At 41.6% G+C, this 24,236-nt stretch overlaps 1 protein-coding gene across 2 annotated transcripts; it reads right to left on the bottom strand.

Moving 5' to 3' along the window:
• Nucleotides 1-1,283: 1,283 nt before the first annotated feature.
• Nucleotides 1,284-23,220, bottom strand: LOC125887312 (ELKS/Rab6-interacting/CAST family member 1-like). 2 transcript variants are annotated; one of them, XM_049574012.1, is made up of 20 exons: nucleotides 22,996-23,216; nucleotides 20,600-21,403; nucleotides 20,274-20,462; nucleotides 17,633-17,924; nucleotides 16,925-17,052; nucleotides 16,753-16,827; nucleotides 16,498-16,653; nucleotides 16,201-16,368; nucleotides 15,060-15,227; nucleotides 14,792-14,929; nucleotides 14,521-14,661; nucleotides 14,132-14,272; nucleotides 13,789-13,982; nucleotides 11,963-12,098; nucleotides 11,719-11,850; nucleotides 9,085-9,245; nucleotides 8,745-8,892; nucleotides 6,496-6,591; nucleotides 5,298-5,483; nucleotides 1,284-4,786 (listed from the first exon to the last, which is right to left on the bottom strand). In XM_049574012.1, exons 2-20 carry the CDS (start codon nucleotides 21,143-21,145, stop codon nucleotides 4,649-4,651), a joined length of 3,333 nt encoding a protein of 1,110 aa, XP_049429969.1. In that variant the 5' UTR covers nucleotides 21,146-21,403; nucleotides 22,996-23,216; the 3' UTR covers nucleotides 1,284-4,648. The 2 variants fall into 2 exon arrangements, 1 of the variants encoding a protein (XP_049429969.1); XR_007449159.1 differs by lacking the exon at nucleotides 1,284-4,786 and adding an exon at nucleotides 6,199-6,278 and having other exon boundaries at nucleotides 5,374-5,483; nucleotides 22,996-23,220.
• Between the last annotated feature and the right edge of the window lie 1,016 nt (nucleotides 23,221-24,236).

The raw sequence follows: 24,236 nt of genomic DNA, 5'->3' as shown, positions 1-24,236 counted from the left end.
TGCAGTCACATTTGTCCAGCTTTTCCCTCTTGCACACACCTGCACCATCTTCTCTGCTGCAGCTGGTGATTTTCTTCCCACACATTTTGTCACAACTGATTCATGTGACGTTTGTTTTAACTCAGGATCAGACGTAAATTGAAATGTACCAAAGTATGACACTTGTGATTAAAAGTACTTAACTAAAAGTAAAATTACAGAGTTTTAAAAGTACCCACAAAAATCACGTTGTTGCAGCAACAAGAGAAAATGTAATTTGTTACTTCCATTCTTGGCTACCACTAAATGAAATCTAGAGTGAATAATGAAATGGAGATAATCATTAAATCATTTCACAGGGGGTAATACCAATTCAACTTGGACAGCTGAAGGGAATTCACACCTTATGCACCTTTCAACAACATTTAAACATTGGATGATGTTTGAGTATTTGTGTTAAATGAAAAAAGGTCAACTTTGAGAAATGTATTTACACTTGGAGAACTAAGTGTGGTTCCTGTTGAATCCCACTGGTAGTAGAAAAACTTAGTAATACACAGCTATGCACCAGAATGTGAGTTCAAAGCCCCATTTACCAAGCTTCCACCCTGCTTTGCTACGCTTGAGTAAGATCTCAGTGTCTTTCCTTACTTACTCTCAACTATTGTGCATGTTCCCCATGAGTTTGTGAGGACAAGGGGCTGTAATTATACCGACTACATTTTGGTTTTCACTAATAAATGTGTTACAGACTACCAGATGTAACCTCTAATTCAACTTTATTACAGCTGGCAATCTGAATTCAGTCAGTGCTCGTCATCAGACTGGTTTAGGATATACTGTACTGTGTAGGATTTCCCTTAAAACAAACAAAAAAACCCCAACAAAAACAAAGTATAGACTCATACAGAAGTAATCCCTGCACAGTTATGACCCACTAGAAGTGTGTGTGTGTTAGACTTTGTACCCCCACAGTGCTCAGGTGAGGTCAGGGCTTTATAAAAAGTTAGCAACCATGTGCCAGACAATACACAGCAGGCATCCAAGACACAGCTACGTTAAACTAAAATATATTGAGGCAAAATGCCAAATGAGAGGGAATCTGGGGTTGGCTTCTACCTTCACTTGCGCTGGCAAGCGTGTTTACAAATGGTAACCAACAATCCTGTACAGCAGATAATTAAAGGTATACCATGCTACTACTATTAAAGCATTTAGGTGGAGCTTACAGTATAAGTAAGAAGTAAACAGTGATGTCTATCTGACTTGTTTTGGGAAAAAAAACTGCAAGAAACCAAGGCTTATAATTTATTTATTTACATACATACAAAATCCAAATAACTCACAAACATGTCTGTTTTGCTTTCTTTTTACACAGTTTTGATTCTTAACACGAACAGACAGAAGGCAGTACATTTCTTATACAAATGCAAAAGAAAAGGAACAGATACCATGAATGTGACAGAAGCCCCTTAATCAGCTCTGTGTTCCTCAATAAAGAGTCGAGAAAAAGAGATGACAAGACATTAAGGCAAGGGCGGGGACACACAGGCCAAAGTAAGGGGTATTAAACACCTTAAAAAATGCTCTCTTCTTCTCTCTGAACCCAGTGGTGAAAGGTGAGGGGTTAAAAAGGGACGGAGAGGAATTAACTTCCGCTCCGAGAGGTTTGACAGACAAGAGGTACAAAAACAAGCATCCAACTAACATCCTGCGAAACCAGTGGATGTGTTTTGTTTTCAGTGAGACACACTGTTAGTCCACTCAAATGAGTCTGTGACCATACACAGGAAGTTTGTTAGAAAACTTCCAGATGCAGTTTTGTTTTGTAACGTTATGTTCCTCGTATAACAGCAGGAGGGCCGTGACGGTTGGAGACTTATTTTTATCCATCAGGCGCAGTCTGCCTTTGACATCAACCAACAAAAAACCGTTGACTTAACAGGTAAGAAGAAAAGACGACAACACTGGAATCTCAGGATAATACATTTACATCACCGTGCGGTGAAAATATATAAAAAATGACGATTAGAAATAAATGCAAGAAAAGTACTCTCCCATCACACAGTCACGGTTTGAAAACATTTGTAGTTCACGTTATTTTGACACAAAAGATTTTTTTTGACACTTCTTTCCTCAGTGTCTGCTGAGGACACTTAACTCCATGTTCATTTTGTTCAGAGCAGCTCGCTCTTTGAGATTCTGTGCAAACATTCAATGCATATCCATACAGTAAACATTTTTATATATATGTATTATATTTATATATATATATATATCTCTATAGAACATGACTTTCCGCAAGTTATGGCAGTACTGTCACACACACACATTTTGCCCCGAGGACAAAATTAGACACAAAAGACAACTGCACTGCTTTTAACTTCTCAGGTTGTTTTTTTTTTTTTTTTTTTTAAAGAATTCACGACACCTTCCACTTAATTACCTTTAATCAGTCACTGTACGTGTTAAATATCACGTTATTTACAAACTGATCTAAAAAGTCAAAATCTGCCGAAAAGTGACTTTCATTTCCTGCAAATGTAGATGCACTTAGTAATTAAAAACCTCAGCCCTGAAGATTTCAAAAAAGACGATAAAGGAGGCATCACTTGCGTTTGTTTGTAAGTGATCTGAAAAATACAAGGAAAAAAAATGGGGCGTTGTTTGTATTCTTCGGTGATTCAGTCGACGAACTAAAAGATCAGGTGGGCTTTAAGTAACATCTATAGAAACTTTGGATGAGACTGAATGATCAGTGGATCAGATCAGAAGTTCTTACATCATGCCTTAGCACCAATATTACAGAGGAATAAATATCCCTGCATTAGGTCCAGTACTGATCTCTGTGCATGCTCCAAGGCCACTAGAACGTTCTCAAAAGAAACATTGCATACCTCATAAACAAGTGGACATTGTGTGCAAAACCATCTTAAAATTAATACGTCTCAGAGAATAAAAGCTTTTCTTTTTTTGTTTCCTCTCTCTCTCGTTTGTATTTGAGAACATAGTGTAACTAAAAGCTGACCTTTGATCGTCGTCAAAGCTCAGGCCTTGATCCCCCTCTCGTGCCAGTGACCCAGCCACAGACTACACAGTAAAAAACAAACAAACAAACAAACAAAAAAAAAAACGTACCTACAATTTAATCCTGGCTACAATTATCCACAGCTCGGAGCTGGGAGAGAAACATTTGGAGAACATGCTGCATTTATATTTGGTTAAAAAGTGGCATTTCCTAAGTGTTCAGATATTCAGCCACCAGTAGCTGTGTATCTAACTAGTGACTCCAACCTGCTAGTTAGATAACACTGACTACATTACAAAATAAGCATCTACATGGCTCCATGAGTTACCCACTGAGCTGAGCTTCTCTCTGCTCCCCTCAAGATGTAGCAGCTCCCCAGTTCTCTAAGGCTGAAGTGCTTTCCTGCCCCATGTAAGGAATATGTTTACCCCTTTTGACTTGAAAGATATGCAGGAGGAATCTAAGGGGTAAAAGACTGAGATAGAAGTGGGTGAGGTAACTGTGCTTGATCTAGCAGTTCCTGCTGTGAATGATGACGTCTAGGGAGAGGGAGGTTGGCAGTATGCTCCAAGACTTTGTGCGGAAGTTTGCTTCTTTCATCTCATATCCTCTCTGTCCCAACGCACCTGTCCCAGACTTACAGGTGTGCAATATTTTTTTAAGTATACTACAAACAAAAAATCGAATTTTGGTGAGTTCACAAATGCTTATAGGAACAGTGCGCAAGATTTGGGGGGATTTAGTGACATCTAGTGGTGAGGATTGCAGACTGCAACCAGCTGAAACTTCTCCTGGGTTTAATTCCTTCATTGTTCATGGGGTTTTAACTAGAAGAAGATTTAACCGCAGAGGTCTCTTCCTCTCCAAAACAAACAGATCAGGAGATTAAGCTGGTAGAAATACTGAATAAAGCGGTTTCACCTTTTAAAAAAATTGTTTTGCCGATGCTTTCTTTGCTGAGGGGCTGCTAACTACGGTGGCTGACGTGAAAATGTGAATGGCCCCATCTAGAGCCAGCTTTTGGTTTGTTCATTTTGGGCTACTGTAGAAACAAAATAGTGCAACTTGGCAATCTCCATGAAAGAGGATGATTCTTATTTTCAGGTCATTATAAGCTGAAGAAAGCATACTTATTATATTATATTCCATTTCTGCCAATATATCCCCATAAATCCTACACACTGGACAATTAAGGGTGAACTTTCGACTTTTTATGAACCTCAAGGAAGCTGTTGCCTACCTGATATAGAATTAGGTGTGTACTTTAGTTCTCTTCCCACTGCGACTGCACCATCGGCCACAGCTGTCATTAAAACAAGAGGACCCGCTTTGCAGTGTGGAATCTGATATTTGCTCAAAGTGCCATATTTGACAACATTTCGACTTTGTGAACATCCCTAATTCGATTTTACAGGCCTGACATTAGAGACACATGAGACAGGAAAGCACTTAGGAGTCGTGGTAGTTTGTTCCAGGGTGGACGAGGGGAGCGAGGAAGAGAAGCTCAGCGGGGGGAAATAATGCCCCAGCTTTCGCTTGTACTTCCAGGTGCCTCGTTGAGTGGAGGTAGCGGCACCTGTGCTCAGCTACAGATTATGTGACGACCAGGTGTCAGCCGGGTTGGGTCCGAGGTCAGAGTTGTCAGCATGATTCCTCCAGGGCATTGACAACTTGCTCCAGGATATCGGGGCAGTAATCTGCGATCTGCTGGAGAACAGAGTTGGCGTACTCCTGCAGCTCTCCGCTCTCCTTCTCACACACCTCCAGCTCTCGTTCCAACTGGAGAGACAAAGCATGAATTAGTTTCTCTCAACAGACTTTCAACCAGTGGAACTCTGCATTTTCTGCACGTTTTCCTAAAATTCGTATATCTGGTCTCATACTTGTTGATTGCATGGAAACGGATTTCCATCTGTATGAGCATCTACTGATGCCAGATACTACACTGATATCAGAATAGAGAGCCCCCATCATCATGCAAATTAAAACACAATATTGGAGCCTGCTATGACTCCCAAACTGACTTTTTTTAAATGCACAGAAACAAAATCTTAATCCAAATCATGACATCAAGAAGGAGTAAAATGAGTAAAAACTTTCTTATTATCTTGAATGTGCCCCAAATTAGTTCAATTCATTCAATTATTATTAATTTAAAAGCAAATTAAATGCTTTCTTTAGATTATTTTTTCCATTATACCTGTAATTTATATACTTGGAAAAAAAAATACAAATTGGTAATTACACGTTACACTGAATAACTGAGAGCGACTGACAGTTCCTTTGCTACCTGTTCGACACTCATCTTCTGGAGCTCCTCCTCCCAGTCTTCGGGGTCGCTGTGGTGGTAGTGAGAGGGCGGCGTGAGCTGGCTGAGGATGCTGGGGTCCCGGTCGTGGCAGAGGTCTGTCAAGTGGGCGATGTAGAGCTTGAGCTTACTGCGGTTCTGGGACAGGGCTAGAAGAGGGGGTATCATCTGCAGGACGGGATGAAAGGAAAGAGAGTGTGAGGCAGTATGGAGTAAAAAGAGGAGAGACAAGGGTACATTTAAGTCTACACATAAGATGTTTAACAAAGGACTGGTAATGCTTCCATTTCAATGACTGCATATCATGAAAGATCCAAGCACAAGACCCCGACAAGACAAGAGTGAAAAACAAAACACTATCATCTGCATGCACGCTTTTGAAACCATCACCATCTCACATTAGAGCCAGCCATCTTGGATGCATTATTAGAGTATGTATGGATTGTTTTTTTTTTTTGTGTGTATGTGCAGCTCAGCAAATTGTCGTACTCAACCACTGATTAGAGGTTCAAACTGTTATCCAATGCAACACCTGTTTGTGTGGATCAAAATGTGAGGAGCTAATCATCAGCGTCAGTGCAGGGGCATGCAAAGCTATGATGCTTCAGTTTGAGGTAACGAGACTGAGCCAGGATTAAAATCATCCTCTTAGCTTGTGCATGCAAACACACACCACATCCCTTAAGCCACTAAAAAGCAATAAATGAACAGTGTTAAAGGCGTAGGATGAGTGGTAAGATGTCTTTCTCACAGAAAGACCAAGCCAGCCATGATGACAATGGAAGGAATGGCAAAACCACAATGAATAAATGACAAGTCAACATGCCACAGAGCAGCGATGAAGAAAGGTGTGTGAAAGGTCTGGCTTCTCATACGAGCTCACCCTTCTGAACAAAATGGCTGAGAGAGAGAGAGAGGGGGAGGGCAAAAGGTCGGCTACGCCCAAATACCCTCCTCATCATCCTGTTAGCCACAAGGTAAGCCAATCGCCGCGTTACAAAGGAACATTTGGTTAGTGTGTATACAAACAGAGAAGTTAAAACGACAGAAAAAAACTTCCATTTTAAAATTATAGTTCCCTTCAGATAGACACCAGTTCAGCCTCCAGACATTACATTGTTAACAAATTAGTTGCAGAAATATTAGAGAAGCTGTTCTAAATAAAAGGTGGGTGAGCTACCTGATCTGGAGAGGGTTTGTGATTTGTCTGGTCAGGAGCAGTCTTCAGATGGTCATCCTCGTAGTTGTCTGCCATCAGTTTCATTCTGTTCTGAGTCTGTAAAATAAAAATGGCAACAATAAAAAACACTTGAGTTACAAAATGAAGAGCTGAAGCTGGAATGGAAAAGTTACTCATGTATAAGCAGTCCTGGCCATCACTTACAACATCTGACTAACATGGAAGGTGTCTCTTTGAGTCATTTCAGTTTCATCAATTTCATACTTGGGTGTTTTGTTGAAAAGCAAAGGGAGTGCAGTGTTGAGTGTGAGCGCTTGTGACCTACGGGACATATTCATTAGTAGTGCTTTATGTCCACACAGTGTACTGTACTGAAAGGGCATTAGAGCTGAGTATTGTTTGTTTTTTTTGGGATACTAGTTATAAAATGATACTTTAAAAAAATGTTAGGCTAAATTTGCTTGCGATCTTTGAGGCAAACCCCTTTCATTGTAATCAACTGGTGGCAAGCAATTCGCAGGAACTTGTCTTGGGAATTGTAGAATTTATTCACTGACAGACAAACTGTAGACACAGTGCACTGCTACGTTTATCTTTATACTCTCTGCTCTCGTCACTGGAGCCTTATTTTCACGCTTTATCATCAGACATACACATGCTCACACTCTCTCTTAGCTGCACACAATCTGGCACTGAAACATTATGATTCAGTCTGGTAGGTACCAGTCATATAGGAACCAGTGCCATATTGTCATTGGGTTTTGGTACCATAGCCCAGAGGGAAGCCCTATTGAATGTTACACTGCTAAGCAACTCCATCACTCACTACAGAGCATTCAAGAACAGATAAAGTAAGACAGACCGGAAAGCCTGGCCATGTGACACTGTTGCAAAATCAAACAGTGATGTAACTTTCAGGATAAATGCTTCTGTTCTTGAAAATAGCAGCGTTTTAACTTAATCAATGTCATAAAATGTTTGTGTGAGCTTCTGCACTCAAATGAAACGTACACCAGCATTGCAAGGGGACGCAGCTATGTCATGGCAGGTGTATTGCTCAATACCAAGGACACTGCAGTGTCAAGTGAAAGCTGCAAGCAGCAATACTGGAGGCCAAGCACATTTTGAACAGACACTACACTAGTTTTATTCAATAGCATTATTGGTTTTGTGAGGTTTGTGGGTGTGGCTACAGCCTCAAATCAAGTCCAGCTATGCCGACAAGAATCAGACAAAAAGCCTTTTTCAGAGAGCACCTTTTGACTCACAGTAAGAAAAGCACAGGTGTTTCTATTCAAATGTCTTATTGATCCCATGACAGTATGACAGTGAACCAGCACGCACAATACCAGGACCCTGTAACTGAAGCAGCTACACAGAATTCATTATTTATTTTACACTTGTGTTTGTCCTACTGTGACATGTCAACGTAACAGACAGGTCCCATCATCACAGCAGAAGTCAGCAGAACTCAAATATTTTGAGGATGAGGAAACATTTTGCAGCTACGAATAGATGCCCCCGGGATTGTTAAAAACTTAAAAGTCTCTGTAACCTTTAAAAATGTAAAACATTTAATATAAATGTGTATATAACTGCTTTCAATCTGTTTTTAACAGAACTGGACACTGAGTGAAGTAATTACTGGTTTCTATTTAAATCTTGCTTTATCTTTTACATAATAGCCCCAGTTTATATTTCAAAATAAACTGACCACGTGAAAATAATTATAATTTCCAAAAATGATTCTGGAGGAAAACACTGTATATGTCTAAAACCTTTGTGCAGAGCCTGCGTACAGAGAAACAAACAGAACCCTGATTAATAAGGAGCCATTGTTTCACTTTACTGTTTAATTGGCTTGTGGTTAAAGAGTGAGACAGAGAGAGACAGTATGATTTGAATCTAAATCCAGGAACTTCAAATACTGTTGGCAGAAAAAGTTAATCCCTCGTGTGACAGATAATCCTCATGAGACATAATTTACTGGTATTTGGCATGCATCTCTGCAGTGTCCCTGATGATAACAAACTATTGTCTCTGAAAAACTGTCTCTTCAATTTTTTTCTCTTCAAACACCCAGTCCCTGTGCTCTAGTCCCTACTCTTGAAAATGTTCCGTGTGAGGGACGTTTAGGAAAGATAAATGCTAATAACATGAATGTGTGTGATCACAATGAGGCTCTCTGAACTATTGGAACATCTCAGTCATGATTTCCCCTCCACAGACACCAGCAGCCCCCATCCCACCTGCTGTTTGAGCTGCTGCATCAGTCTGTCCTTCTCCCGCTTCAGCAGAACCACCTCGTCCTGGGTCTTCTTCTTCTTAGAGGAGGACAGCTCCAGCAGGGCAATGTTAGCGTCCTTCTCGCTGATAGCAGCCAGCAGCGCCTCCTGCCTGTTTGGTGAGGATGAAACAACATGGCATTTAACCACACGAGTAAATAGCTCAATTATCATTTATTATTCATTGCAGAAAATCATCCTGCCAGCTGGGGAAGGCCAGAATAGGATGACATTTTACAAGATGAAGGCAGAAATCGATACTCAGAGTCTGTTCTACCCTTGTGTGTACGTGTGTGTGTCTTACTTCATCTCCAGCACCTCCTCCAGGTGTTTCCTACGCTCAGCTCGCAGGGTTGAGAGGTGCGCCTCTTTCTCACACAGAGACTGCTGGGTGGAGGCCAGCTTGGCCCTCATGGACTCCAGCTCCTGCTTAACTTTCTCCATGGCCCCCAGCAGCTCCTCCATCTGGGAACGAACACACACACACACACACACACACACACACACACACACACACACACACACACCAACAATTAAATCACAAATTGAGTAAAACTTACCTAAAACCAACAGAGAAAGCTTCTTTGTTTGACTTGCCAGTATAAAGTGCTCTAATATGAGGCAGGGGCAGCAGAATTCATATGGGCTTTTGGGAAGGGCTAGGGGTCAACTATAACACAGATACCATTAAAGAACTACAGCACGAAATTTTATTTACCTGGTATTCATTTAACAAAGGCACAAGAGTACCATTGTTTCATATCAGTACATACCCTTATTACAAGTGATTGAATGAAAGAGTAATCCATTCCCAATTGATCATTTCTATTGGCTACTTGATGTATGAGCCGACTGTTTAATCTGCATTGCTATGTAAACAAACAGCAGGTAAACAAAATGGCATGAATACTACACAGGCTGGAAACAGCAACACCTTACAAAATAATGCAATTCAACAACATCAAACTCAAATTCCCCCAAAATGATCAAACGTCACACGTACTGCAGGGTTGTTGTGTTATCGCATGAGTTGTGGAGGTGTTGCTGTTGTTGTGTCCACCCCTGTTAAGTGTTGTTGCTCACTGATGGCGGGCGCACATACTGGGCTCATACCTTTGACAACTTTAAGTGGGCGAGGTTGGACTCATGCATTGGTTTGAGTGAGTGCTTCTGAGAGGCAGTGTGTAGCGGAGAGAAAACAAGAGAAAACGACAAGCAAAGATAAAAGAACTGAGAAAGAGATGGAGGCCAGAGGAGAGGAGAGGAGAGGAGAGGAGAGGATGAGAAACACCACAATGGCAGCAAAAAGACGAGGGAGAAAGAATCTCAGTTTATGAAGGCGTTTCTTTTTTCTGTTTATAGATGTGTGAAGATATGGAGGTACCGTATGTGTGATCCTTTGGGATAATTAATATTGCTTTGTCATGCTTGTGTGTGTGTGTGTGTGTGTGTGTGTGTAGTCCTGGAACGCAACTAAGTACATTTACTCAAGTGCTGTCCTTAAGTATAAGTTTGACATGCTTGTTCTTTAATAGAGCATTTACATTTTATATTTCTTTACACTTTCCCTCCACTACATTTATCTGACATTTAGTTACTCAGTGTTTCCCCTTGGATTTTTTCCCAGCAGGCGTGCTGAGGGGCCTCAGTTTTATTTTGCACCATTGGAATACAGTTAGTGTTTCTGCTGACACAAGAAGGGCTTCAGATTTATATTTGTACACAGCTGTAGAGGTCAACTTATGCTTAATAAAATGCTTGTCATACCCCATATGCTGTTATAATCGCCCCTGCAACAGGAGGGGGGCAGATCTAACTGTTGAAATCTAGTGTTTCAATCAATACTGTGACTCTAACACTGCCTGTAAAAACATTTGATTGCGGGCAACAAGTAGAACACAGATACAATTTACCTACATAAAAACTGTATCCAATTAGTTGAAGAGGGTTTTGAGTAATGACATTAAAACCAAAACTTATTACTACTGTCCTAAACGAATATCGACCGATAACAATCTGTGGCAAATCAATCGAAGCACCCTTATCTAGTGGGGTTTGATTTTGATTGATAATAAGCCTAATGCATATATGGGAAATACTGATTACTTTTGTACATTAATACTGTATATCATAGTCCACTCTTCACTTTATGCTTTATTTCAGGGCTGGTTGGCCTTCTTTAACCTTTCATAGGCTCAGTCACTGGTATTTGTTCATTTATAAAGCCACTTGTACTTTGACTGAACAGAGATCTGATTGTAGCTATAGTCGGAGATCTCAAGACTCAGTTTTGTTGTCTGTTCCAAGTGCTCGGACTGAGCTGGGAAAGAAAGCTTTTATGTGCTCTGCTCCTCTCGTTTGGAACAAACTTTAAAAAAAGAGTTAAAACTACGTGAACTCAAGTACAAGGATGAATGGGTCCGCTGTGTCTTATCATTGTGCGCAGGTCTTCTAATATTTCTACATGTTACTGTGTATCTTTTGTTTTTTTTATTGTGTGGTTGTTCGGCTGAAACTTTTTGTTTGCTGCAGTCTGTGCCAGGTCTGCCTTGTAAAAGAGATTGTTGATCTCAACGGGACTTACCTGGTTAAATATGGGTTTGAAAAAATAAAAAGAAAGGAAAAAAAAACATATAATATGCTTATATGAGATGATGCAGTACTTTACTACCAATCTAGTGGTACACAAAGTATCTAAAATTGGCTCCACATTGATGAACTACAACATTAAAATGCTCTTATATGTGTTAGTAATAAAAAACAGAATATTATAATACATTTTGCTGGCAATACAGCTTTACTTTTACTTAAGTAGCATTTTGAATTCAGGACCTTTACTTATATTGGAGTATTTTTAGACCATGGTATATCTAAATTTACTTCAGTAAAGTATCTGTATACTTCTTCCACCACTGTGTGTTCTGGAGGAGTCGTGTACCTGTTTCTCCTGGAGCGAGCGGGCAGCCTCCTCCTGTGCCAGCACCATCTCTCGCTCAGCAGTGATCTGAACACTCTCTCTCAGGGCCTCCTCCAGCTCCTCTATACGCTCTGACTTCTGACGCAGAGTGTCCTTCACAACAGGAGTAGGAAGAGGTCAAATTATGTTGGGGTTTTTTGGACACTGATCTAGTGACTTTGTTCTAATGCAAGGTTAATACGAGGGATCTGCACTCATGCCCCACCTTCACCTGCTGGGAGCTCTCGGACATGTTGTCCTCCCTTTTCCTGGCCTCCTCCATGAGTCGAGCGTTCCTGCTCTTCTCCACCTGCTCCTTGTGCTTCAGAGACGCCACCTTCTTCGACTGGTCCTTCATCTGCCTACAGGAGCACCATAGCATACATTGGAGAAGTTACACATTATGTACATGTATGGGTTAAATCTATGGTCCCACTTTATATGTTAATGTTTGGTTTTTTTTTAAATTCAATTTGAAAAGAGATGTTATGTTAAGTACAGTTATGCACCAGATAAATTTGTCTGATTCCAACGGGAGAGCTTTTTACTTCCAAAAATGGCACATCAAGTGCAGCAAGCATATTTAATATTTAAATTCTAATGTTTTGTTGACTCACATATTGCCACATCAATGATCACCCATGTTGAATGTTTTGATGCCAGTTATGATTGTAGCCAACTGTCAGTGAATACAGCATCAGGCAGCAAATGAAAGGCATTTGCAAATCAAATGTGGACATAAATAGATGTCAGATGATGAGAATCTACCCTTTTTAAAACACACTGAAATGACACTCAACAACCACAGCCTTACAGAGCTAATTTGGCCAGATTTTTAACAGCCCTGCACAAAGTCAATGTAAGATTTTACTCAAGGTGAAAGACAGGAAAAATAAGAGAGCAAGAAGAGGAAAAACGGGCATGAACAGAAGAGGGAAGACAAAGAGTTCAATATGTCAAGACAAGGCAGTTGCTTGTGGCATGACATACTATGGCGAGGTAAGAGGTGGAGAGAAACTCAGGAGCGAAATGTGAGAAGAGAACAAAATAGAATAAAAGGATACTGGGGCCGGGGAAGAGAGAAAAAGAGCAGATACTAACCTGGAGGCCAAACTGGTGGGGTGAGAGATTTCCGGTGAAACGCAAGAAAGCAGTAAAGAGAAAAACAGACCAGGAAGATGAATCAAGTGAGGAAAAAGAGAAAGCAGGAGGGGAAGGGGGCTCATTCACATCAGCTGGAGGATTATGTGGTGACTCTGGCGTCATAAGATTTCATGGTTGACCACATACACATACAAGTGCAAGACAAAGAGAGCAGAAAGATGGCTTGCCTATGCAAACTATTATATCTGTATAACAGGTCTGCAACTAACATTCAGCACATCAGCTCTCAGAGCCACCAGGATGCAAAATGGTAGACAGCCAAATGACATTAGAATCCATTTTTTATGTGCTCGGGGAAACAATCTCCAGAGGGACATGATGTCATTGAAGGAAAATTTCCATCAGTCATGAGGAACAGTGGTCACAAGTCCAAGATAGCAGGGATGAAATAGAAAGCAGAGTGAAGCCATCTAACACCACCAAAAAAAACCCAACCCCCCCCCCCAAAAAAAAAACAACAACAGCAGCAAGCAAAAGTCTCAATCATTAACTTCTGTAACACAAAGTCACAACAAAATACATACACTGTGAATATTGAAGACACTACCCGGGCTAAGGAACACAAACCACCTGCACATAAAACTAACACACATTCGATAAAAGCGATACACGTCAAATCTGACAGCCCCACAAGCCAAGTGCCATCTAGTTCCTTTATATTCAAGAGAAGACACACATCTCTACAGCCAATATCTCCAAGACTAGGCAACACACATCAAAACTTTCTAGATTAAAAAATAACACTACAGGTAAGAGAAGAATAATATATATTTTTGGGGTGAACTGTCCCTTTTAACTACTCTCAAATAACAAGGCCAAAGCTTGAACACATGGCACACAAAAGAAAAGACTTCTGAGAGAGACTACAACATGCACGTTTCCACCAACCTCTCCAGCTCATTGATCTTTTTGTCCTTGTCATTCTTCTCATTCTCCATTTCCCGAAGGATCTCCAGCAAGCGGTCCACTTCAGCCTGGGCCTTCCCAGAATCCTCTTTGTGGCGGGCCACTTCCTGTTCGAGGTTCTTAATGCGTTCGGCCAGCTCAGTGTTAGCCTGAGCCTCCAGGGCTGCGTTTTGAGCCTGACAAAGGATGGGAAGCTGGTTAGCAAGCACTTGTATTCAGCATCCACAGTTAGGGGTTAGATAACAAACAAAATCACAGTCATATAAAAGTAAACATATAGCAGCATTATGTAGAGCTGTCTGGTTTCTTTATGTGAGGATCTCACTCTCTTAAGCTGATTCTCCACTTTGAGTAACTCCTCCCTCTTCTGCTCCAAGGCGATCTCCATACTCTTGAGTTTGGAGTCCTTCTTCAGCCCAGAGGAGGCCAGGGATGATGCATGCTCCTTCAGGTCCAGCAGAGACGTCTGCACATACACACACACCCACATACACAGAAATAGAGATGAACCTCTTCCAGTTTATCGAACTAACAGAGCATGGGACTGAAGAGACTGAAAATACATTAGATCTAATACAGGCACCCATGACTCATCGTAAAGTAAGACTAATGGAAAAAAAGCTGACAGTAATGTTTCACTGTATTAATAGAATCACAGTAAACAAGAGTTTGCCTGTCTTTGTGCGAGCTCGTGTTCCTGCAAGCATTTCTCACCTCTCTGTCTGACAGGTCTCCCTGCAGTAAGCTCAGTTTCTCCTTCAACTCCTTCAGTTCCTTCCTGTTACAGTCAAGCTCCTCCGTCCTCTCCCGATCGTCTCTGTCTCGCTGCTCTTTTAGACGCTCGATGATGCGCTCCTAGGAGGAGGTAAAGAATACCATCTCACATGCTGCCTTCACAGACATAACTGATCAACATACATACGCTGCTACAAATAAGGACTCAGAAAATAAATACAATGTACAATTTGTGCACACATAGACTCACTTTTTCTGCAAGAGACTCCTCCAGTGTGGTGAGAGCTGTGTCAGTGTTGGAAGTGTCCGCCTGCAAAGACTTTACTCTCTCCTTCAGACTGCTCATCTGCTTCTCTTTGTCCCTCAGCTGTTCCTGCAGGTTCTCAATCTGCGAGCAAACACAAGTACCGTTCGTCAAAATGAACATCAACCACAGGACACACATTTTAGAAGGATGACGAATGCATGCGGTCATTTCAGACAACACAATCTTTGAAACAGTTCTTAGTCCAAATCACCTTTTTCTGGAGCACATTGACTTTGCGCTCCTTAACCTCCAGCATGTCCTTGAGGTCGTGGATCTCCCCATTGAGCGTGCCCTTCTCTTCTGACATTTCTTGTATCTGCTTGCTCTTCTTATTCAGAGTTGTCTCCTTCTCTTCCAAGCGCAGGCGCAAGGCATCCACCTGGTCAGGGAGAAATGACCAACTAAAGTGTCATACTCACAAAATCAAAGTGGTCAAAAGCAAAGGAAACAGGAAAACGTCCTTCACATATTGTAACTAGGATTGGGTATTTAACTCAGTACTTCTAAGGGTACTGACTGAACTACATTGCTACTACAAGGTAACGATTCACATTATATCCATAGGTACCAAATGTCAATACCACTCGGGATGACCTACCCAAACGATGTACGCATTTGCAGTGGGTTTAAGAGCTGAAACAGTATATTCCAGTAAAAACACACCCATACTTTTAACCATATTTATAAAGGAATTTGTACCTTCTTACAGATATTTCCTATTTGATGAAACTACCTACTCTACTTTTAGCTATATTTATAGAGGGCGTGGCCCATTCCAATAGATCTATCACTACTGTTGGGTCATTCTGAGTGGGTAGCACTATTTATTAGTACAACTAGTTTAGACAAGAGGTACAAGTGCTGTGAAGTGCCCAGAAGCCTGGAAGCCAGTCAGAGTTTCTGTGTCCCGTCTATTTTCTCTTCTATATTATTTTACAGCCTAGTGTCACTACTATACGAGTACACACACGCCCATGCACATAAACACACAGACAGACATACAGAGATTGCCTCTATGTGTGATTACAAAAGACAAGAGGAGCAGAGCTGTGTTTTAGTCTACTACATCACCCCTGCAGCTTGTTCAAAAATTACATTTTTGTTATTAAAGAAAAAGTAAAGTACTGAGAAAAAGGTACTGTTGGGTTCCAGTACCAAATTCCAGGTTCTAATATCGGTTTTACTGTGAACAGTACCCAACCTCAGTGGTAACATCTGTCCTTTTGTTTGTAGTATTATTGGTCAGAGGAAGAAAGGACGAGTCTTTTTCCTCGCTCCACAACATATGTACCTCTAAAGTGCTCTTGCTTTACACCTATGCCAAAGTCCTCTGGGCAACAGTACATACATACCTCTGTCTGTAAAATGGCAGCTCGCTGCTCCTTGGCAGTGAGGGACTCCTTGAGAACTTCAATGTGCTGCTTGCTGTCAGAGAACTGGTTGGTGAGCGTCTCCAGCTTGGTCTGCAAACCAAGCAGCTCGGTGTCCTTCCTCGAGAGGTCCTGCTTCACCTGCTCCATCTGAAAAAGGCGAGACCATTGGGGGAAAAAGAGGGAGGGAGGAAAATGAAAGTCTGAGTCTCACTTCTAAATTTAAGATTTACCACAACAGTTCAGTCAAATTAAACTCCATCTCATGCTGTCACGGACCTTGTTCTTCATGAATTTCGTGTGGCTGCGGTAGACCTCCATCTGCTTCATCTCCTCCTGACGCTCCTCACAGCTCAGGAGTCCATTGGATTTCAGCATTAGCAGCTCCTCCTCCATGTCTCTCATGCCCCGCTCCATTGAATTGATTTTTGCATCCTGGGATTGATGAAGAGGAATTCACAGACACAGCATGAACATGTGCGATCAGACATTGCACAAACATATTCACTCATACTCGTTTATTTAAATCCTCACCTTCATGTCGATAACAGTCTGTAAAGCCTTAGTTTTGGTGGATTCAGGGGTTCCCTCGTAACGACGATGCAGCTCCTTTTGACAGATGAAGACGAACACGTTTTATGTATGTAAAAATAACTACAATGACGAAATGTAATGTTACATCTCCCATGGGTGGACTGGACATTACCTCTCTTAGTGCATTGATCTCTCTGTCCCTCTGGTCCAGTAAACTCTCAAGGTGATGTCTGTGCATCTCTGCATCAGCCAGTCTCCTAGTCCGCTCCTGGTCCTCCTCTGATGCTTTGGCAGATGGCCCTGAGACAGAGTGTGCAACACCTTGGTTACCATGATGAAGTAGGTGAAACGACATTCATTTCATCTATCAAAGATATTCTGTGATGTTTAAATGGGTTTTGGGCTTCCTCTTAGTTTCCTGCATCTGGTTTGTAAAGTATGATGTCTCTGATATTTTGTGTCACCAAAGGACACACACCTATACAAAGGCCTCTGCATGAAGAAGTCAGAGATTCCTAGCCTGAGAAGCATGCTTAGGTTAAAGCATGCATCGTGGTTAGTTTATGGAGCACAGAAACCTATATTTGGCCAGCTGGGGAAAGAGCTTGGGTGGGGCTGAGGGGGAAAAAGCAAGCTGCAACCATCACAGCTTTAAATGATAGCCCGAAACCAAAACCTGAGATCAAAAATGTTTGTGAAAGAAACCCAGTGACTTGGTTTCCTGTTGTCTTAAATGCTGTTTTGCAAACAAATTAGAAACTACTGGGTAACAACAACTGCTCCATAGCAACGCTCTGCACTGGCTTCAACATTCAGCCAGGGTGATATACTTTGGTAGGATCAATTAGCTTCAAACGTCTCTCCTGAGGCTCAACCCCACCTTTGCTCTGTAGCATCTCCAGAAGTTTCTTGATGGACTCGTCTCTGGCTCCCAGGGTTTGCTTCTGTGTGTCGATCCTCAGCTCCATCTCCTCCAGGGTCTTCCTGAGGAGGAAGAGCTCTTTGGCCTGCCTCTCGTGCTCGGCCTGTAACCGTCGGTAGTTCTCCTCCGTGGGTTCAGATGTTAGGGCCAGGTCCCGGCCCTGGATGGCGGGGTCTTGCTGGAGCAGCTGGTTCAAGTCCCTCTGGATCCTCAGCTCATCTTGAAGAGCTTGAACAGTCATCTGAAGATGCTAGAAACAATCAAGAGACACAAATGTATTTCTTGACATTCATCTCGTCTTCTGTTTGTTTGTTGGACTTTATTACAAAATGATTTACACGAGGGTTAGATGAGGTGAGGGAAATGTATGTATATTGATTATCTGAACAACACAGGGGATGCTCCCATCCCACTTTACTGTTATGGATCCTGTCAGAATATTGTGTTACAGCATGTTAAAAATCAGGCTCTAATCATGACTGAAAATTCAGCAGTGCCCTGACAGATGCACCCACAACAGCAGGGCTTTGTGGACAGTGTTACGTTTCATGCCCAGAGAAATACAAGTGGTGAAACACAATCAGCCCCGTATAGTATTGCATTGTTTGTGGCATCTGACGCCACGGACACTTGGCAGAGCTGCTGTGAGACAGTGACACAAGGCTGTGTTACACTCTGGTCTGAACCAGCTGTGAGCGTTTGCAGACGACAGAACAAAGAGAGAAGTCAGTGTCTGCCTTCGTTTTTCTCTGTCCTCCTCCAGCCCCCTCCCTTTTTCTTCCTTTGTCATGCTCTCCTTCTCCCTCCACCAGCACACACACTATTCTCCCCATCACACACACTATTCTCCTCATCACACACACTATTCATCTATACCTTGCTTCTTGTCCTATCTCTTCCCTCCAATATTCTCACCTCTCCTCTCACTAACCCTCCCTCTCCATCACCCTCTCCACCCCGTGACTAAGGCTGACTCACTGCTGTGACTGCACTGATCCACCCCCCCCCACATAAACACAGGCAGATGCATGCACGGACAAGCACGAAAAAACACAACAGTTGATCACTGGCAACTCACAACATCCTGTGATAAATGTGATATTTTATATATGTGGGAAGGAGGGTTTCGCAAGAAATAACTGATGATGATTAGGTGGTACACACTATTACAGACTAGATAATAGCAGATACTTATCAAAAAGACTGACGGGCCTAACTGCCTTGCAGAAGGGATTTTTGGAAAAGCTGTGACCAGCACTCGCATCACCATGGTGAGCACAGAAACAGAAATGGCACACATAAACATACAATTGCAGACGTATGCACTGGACCTACACATAATGAGGGCATGCAGCTTAACTAAGGTGGTAATTAGCCAAATGCCTTTGTATGTGGTTGTGTGTGTGTGTGTGTGTGTGTGTGTGTTTTCTGCTGCATGCGTGCCAGCGTGGGAGGTGGAGGCTGACATATGAAAGCAGACATCTTTAAATTACAGCACCCACTGATTAGTTCTGTGCTAGTCGGGCATTACTGGGAATTAGTCCACAGTGTGATTCTGTGACTCAGCAGGAGTGAAAACAGCAAATTATACACATCTGCCCATCCATTAAGAATCGCAGTGAAACAAAGACTATTTCTCTTGATTAATGACACTTAATTTGCACAATTTGCACAACAAACTGTAGGGTTTAACACAAACCTCGTGCCTGTACTTATTCACTTATTCTTACGAAATACATTTTTGTTTAATTTGTGCATACAGTGTGTTGTGTGCTGACACAGACTGCTGAACAAGGAACTGGACTCAAATTCTGCAAAGCTAGTGTCTCTATTCTTTAGATCTAGAGCCAAGGAAATAAAAAAACTTGTGAAAAATTGTCACCAAAGTAATAAAAAGGGAATGGAGGGCATATGAAAATGCTGGGTTTCTGCTGCTGAAATCAGAAATGAAGGTATTTGAATGAATGGCAACACAACTTCAACTCTAATCAGTCCAGTAGACTGTTGTATCCTTCATTTTGATATTTCGAAAATATGATTAAAGTGTTGGAAGTAAAGTTTTTATATGGACTTCCTTTGAAAGACAAATGTATAACTGCTGTTCTTAAACAACACATAAAAGTGCTATTTAAAACTGCTCCTTTATTACTGCAACTTGTGACAACACTCTTAAGTTGGTTTCTTATTTTCTGCAGTGGTTAAACTAATACACACATACACAGTTTTAAATTTGCACATTCCCCACATTTTCCTCCTGTTCACCACATCCAGCGATTTCTAAAACATACAGAATTGCTAATGCAGCCATTAGACTTACGGCCTCTTTCATCTATTAAGCATGAGCATATAGCTGCATATAAGAGGATTAACTAGATGTTAAAAACCTGCCTCTAGCCTGAGCAGAGAGAGAAGAACGAGACAGAAACACACTTGCACTAAAGCTGACACACTAGGTGAAATGCATTTTTTACAGCTGTACGTGTTCGACCTCGGCAGATTGATGACTCCGTTTTGATTGATAAAAATAACTTGATGAGATCAGACACGGATAATTTTAAAGCAAAAACATCTATTGAAATGAATACAAGGGAACACTGACCTGTGCTTCATCTTGAATCACACGGTACTGTTCCTTCCAGACAGTGATCTTAGAAACCTCATCTTTCCTGAGAGCTCGCTCCTTTTTCAGTTCTGGGCTCCAGAAAGTCTTGATAGAATTCATGGAGGAGCTGAGCTTGCTCTCCTTAACTTCCACTTCTCGACGCAGCATCTCATTCTCACGCAGAACCTGAGAAAGCAGGAAAAAGGAGTAGAACACAAATGCTGTGATGTGGTCTGTCGAACCAAGCAAGTCAACCTCTGATCAGAAATTCCAAATTATTTACAGAGAAAATCTGCAGACTTTGAGAAAAATTAACAAAATACCTCTTTCAGTTGGGCCTGCAGGTCCAGTATTGTGTTGTCTCTGGCCTGCCTTAGAGAGTGGGGCACAGTGGAGGCCATGTGGTGGTCCCCAAAAGCCAGAGCATCACCTGCCATCATGCCTGCTGGCAGCACAGCATTGGCTGGCACTGTGGTGGAGATGTTGGGGGTGCTAGCAGCCACGACTCCACTGCTACTACCCCTTGACCCATAGGTCACCCTCTGTCTCCCCATGGTCGTCACTGTCCCACCAGTTTTGGGAAGATGGTCGCCTGCCATGGCCACCTCATTGTCACTCAGGTACATGGGTCCTGAGGTGGCGTACGCAGCATTGAGGGACTGGATGTTCTCCATGGAAAGCGTCTTGCCTCCTGCTCCACCAGGACCCCCTCCACTGCCTCCAGTGCTGTTGGTACGACGGTGTCCCATCCGAGGAGAACGGGGAAGGCGAGGGGAGCGGCCAGATCCTTGATTACCGGTGCCACCTCCATCTCTTCCACCACTATGGTTGGCATCCCCTCTGCCAACAGAGCGGGCACTACCGTACATCTTCTGCTAAATAGAAGAATGGAGCTGACAGCAAAACTTATGACCCCAAGTATCTGTATAAATTCTTGCCGATTTTGTGATTGGGGCTGTCACCAGCTGTGTGAATATGAGGTGGTGATCCTGCTTCAACTGGAGTTGACGGGTGCAATGTTCATGATAGAATAGAGGTCTGATGCTCTCCACTTTCTGGGGCAAACAATGCTGACAGATTTCCTCTTCCAACAGGGGCTATCCAGTGTTACAAATAATGACACCAATCTGCAAAAAAAGCACAGTTGTTCTCTATAAATTGCACGGCAATAGCATGAATAAAGCACTGGTTATCAATTGATAAGACAAGAACCACATGCAGTATCAAAATCCAGCTGCATCTGCATCAAACTCTAGCCACCCCATATCAAACAACATGCAGTCCACTGGGAGTCATTAAAGGGGTCTGTATCTATCTCCAGCACTATGGGCAGTGGTGTAGTGGATGGTATATGCAAGTATACAAGGTATGCCCACCTTTATTTCTTGCAGTTTTCAGTATACGTACCAATCAGCCAAAAAGCCGTTGGAAATACATTTGAGCGTAAACCCACCTTCTCCTCAGCAACCTCTCCATCTACCTAGTAGTACACCCACCTCCTAATCTACCACTACATCACTGAAAATAGTAACTAGTACCTTTAATATTTGGTTGACTTTTTAACATACAGCACAATGAGAGTGATTGAGGATGTCCATTGTTGTTTTCACTGTCTTAACTGGATCCCCTCCTGCAGTACAGACAGTTATGTAACTGTTTAAAGTCATGTCTAAGAACAAAATTATTCTCAGATGGTTTCCTTGAGACAAAGTCACTGCTAGTCCATCTATAATGTACATATAAATACACTATATCTACCTGATAACACAGATGTGGAACAGTATTGGAGCCACTGATTTTAGGTTTATTCTCAACAGAGGTTAAGTTAAATGCTGTATCGTTGTAACCGTTGGTAAGTCATAACCGTTATGTCAGCCTTGTCACACAACTTGGCTTAAAATGTCGAAATATAGCGTTACGAGCGGGTTTAAATGTACGGAAATGTGTCAGACTATGTTGGTTTGTGATTCATATTTGGTTTTTAACTGAATTTCCACCCCAGCCATTTAACACTGGGTAGTCTGCGTGGCCTTGCTAGCAGCTAACGTTACGTTAACATACCGGCTAACAGTAACGCCTGACATTTCTACTTTTAACGTCGTGTTATCTTTAAATAGTTGTCGTTTAGTTGACATGTATTTAAAATACTTCGTATATTTTGTCTGCGGGATAAATCCTGAAGCTCCCAGTCATTTCCCAATGTGCTGACGCTATGGATTAAAACTAGCAAGGGAGGGAAAAAGGGATTGTCCATGGTGGACATTGTCAGGAAAAAAATCTTACTGCTCGTACAACTGAAGGCAAATTGAAATAATTGTCTGTCAAATTATTAGCTAGATAGCTGACTTGATAAGTTCATAAAATGTGGTGTCAAAATGTAACACACTGTACCAAAATCAAAGCCTTTTGCACAAGCCTAACGATACGGTTCAGGGTCTGCTTTGGAGACACCCACATCAAACCATATCCATTTTCCCCACCTCTACTGAACGGCTTTTCATTTGAAGCTTCGTTTTTTTTCATTCAGAGCTTCTCATACCTAGCTGTGAGTCTGGTGACTATCAAGGAGAGAGCTAAAATATCAAATGCAAATACGCTTAACGTTAGCTCGCCGTGATATATGGAGGCTAGTCCATCCAATTTATGTGGTCAACCAGAACCTCTATTTTTTCTCGCTAACACAATAGCCAGTGGTGAAAAACCTCTCCAAACAAACTACCTTTCTCGTTGTCTGGTGGAGCTCAGACCGGTGCCACTACTGAATCCTCTGTCGATCGGAAATCGGCTGCAAACCCGTCATTTTACGTTAAATACTCGATAGATGTCTATCTGATTTTCCCATCTTTTCGCCAGCAGTACCAGCGGCTCAGGAGAGCCAGGGCGCCTCAGTGACGTCAAGCCTCCTGTGCGCGTTCACTACAGTCTTCCTCGCCACGCTTGAATTTTAAACGCGCGGTCACGAGCTTAGTGGTTGGTGAGTGTGGACAGCAACGAAAATCAGAGTGACCAACATTTTGACCAAAACACACAGCTTTCAATAAATATCGCGAGATTAGTAAAAGTTGTGGTTAACTCTGGAGTATCAAAATTAAATTTAGTAGTCAGCAGGCAAAAACGTCAGAGTAGTTTAACACAATTTATAATATCAACCTCTAATACTACCAATAAAATATTAGACATTGTCAATATACTGTCTCTAGCAGTGAGTTTTTCAATTTGTGTTAAATAATGTAAAAGAAAAACCATGTCATGCTTAGTCAACAACTACCAGCAGGGGGCAGTGCTTACCTGTAGGAAATCTTCATCTCTAAAATTGTTGCTCAAAAAATACACATGCTGATTGTTTTCCTGTTTTACAAAATTGTATAAACGAAATTGATATAGGCCTATATATATATGTGTGCAGCCAGGCATTTGTAATCTGATTTTTTAAACAAGAACAGTAATCCTCTAGGTCCACGAACAACATTCTGGTCTGTGTTTTAATAAATTTGTATAATTTAACAGGGTTTTAGCTGATAATTGGTGTGATCAAAGTAGTTACCCCCCCCAAAAAAAAGAACAAGAAGTTTTAAACAGTATGTTTGAAATTTGAAATGGATGGTGCAATCAAAATAATAACTAAATACAATAAAAAGGCGGCTTTTATTTAAAGAAATAGATTATTTATTTTTGATTGTGTATAAATATATATATATATTAAATGTATTTCCATTCAAACTAGATTGTTACATATTTTAGAGCCCTAACTTGTGTCAACAATGTTGGAAAAAGACACATAAAACCTGACTAATGTGTTATTTTCTAAAGAGGGCATTTGGTGAACAGAATTTTATTGGTGATCGTTATAGTCGTCGTCCCCCCACAATTAAAACACAAAAAGGCCAGAAAATGAATAATGAAATGCAGTGCAGGGAGAGGCAAAAAACCCAGAGGGCTTATTTGAAGCCTCCACCAAAT

The sequence above is a fragment of the Epinephelus fuscoguttatus genome, linkage group LG4 (genome assembly GCF_011397635.1).
Source record: "Epinephelus fuscoguttatus linkage group LG4, E.fuscoguttatus.final_Chr_v1".
Classification (NCBI taxonomy): Eukaryota; Metazoa; Chordata; class Actinopteri; order Perciformes; family Serranidae; genus Epinephelus; species Epinephelus fuscoguttatus.
Note: the sequence above shows the minus strand (reverse complement) of the source record. Positions and strands in the feature narration are given on the sequence as shown.

Excerpts from the sequence above, each read along its gene's own strand:
- LOC125887312 (XM_049574012.1), bottom strand. The coding sequence starts at position 21,145 with ATGTACGGTAGTGCCCGCTCTGTTGGCAGAGGGGATGCCAACCATAGT. Across the intron at positions 16,369-16,497 it reads CGAAATTCATGAAGAACAAG|ATGGAGCAGGTGAAGCAGGA; the intron begins GTCCGTGACAGC and ends CGCCTTTTTCAG. Across the intron at positions 14,273-14,520 it reads GAGACCTGTCAGACAGAGAG|ACGTCTCTGCTGGACCTGAA; the intron begins GTGAGAAATGCT and ends GTGTATGTGCAG.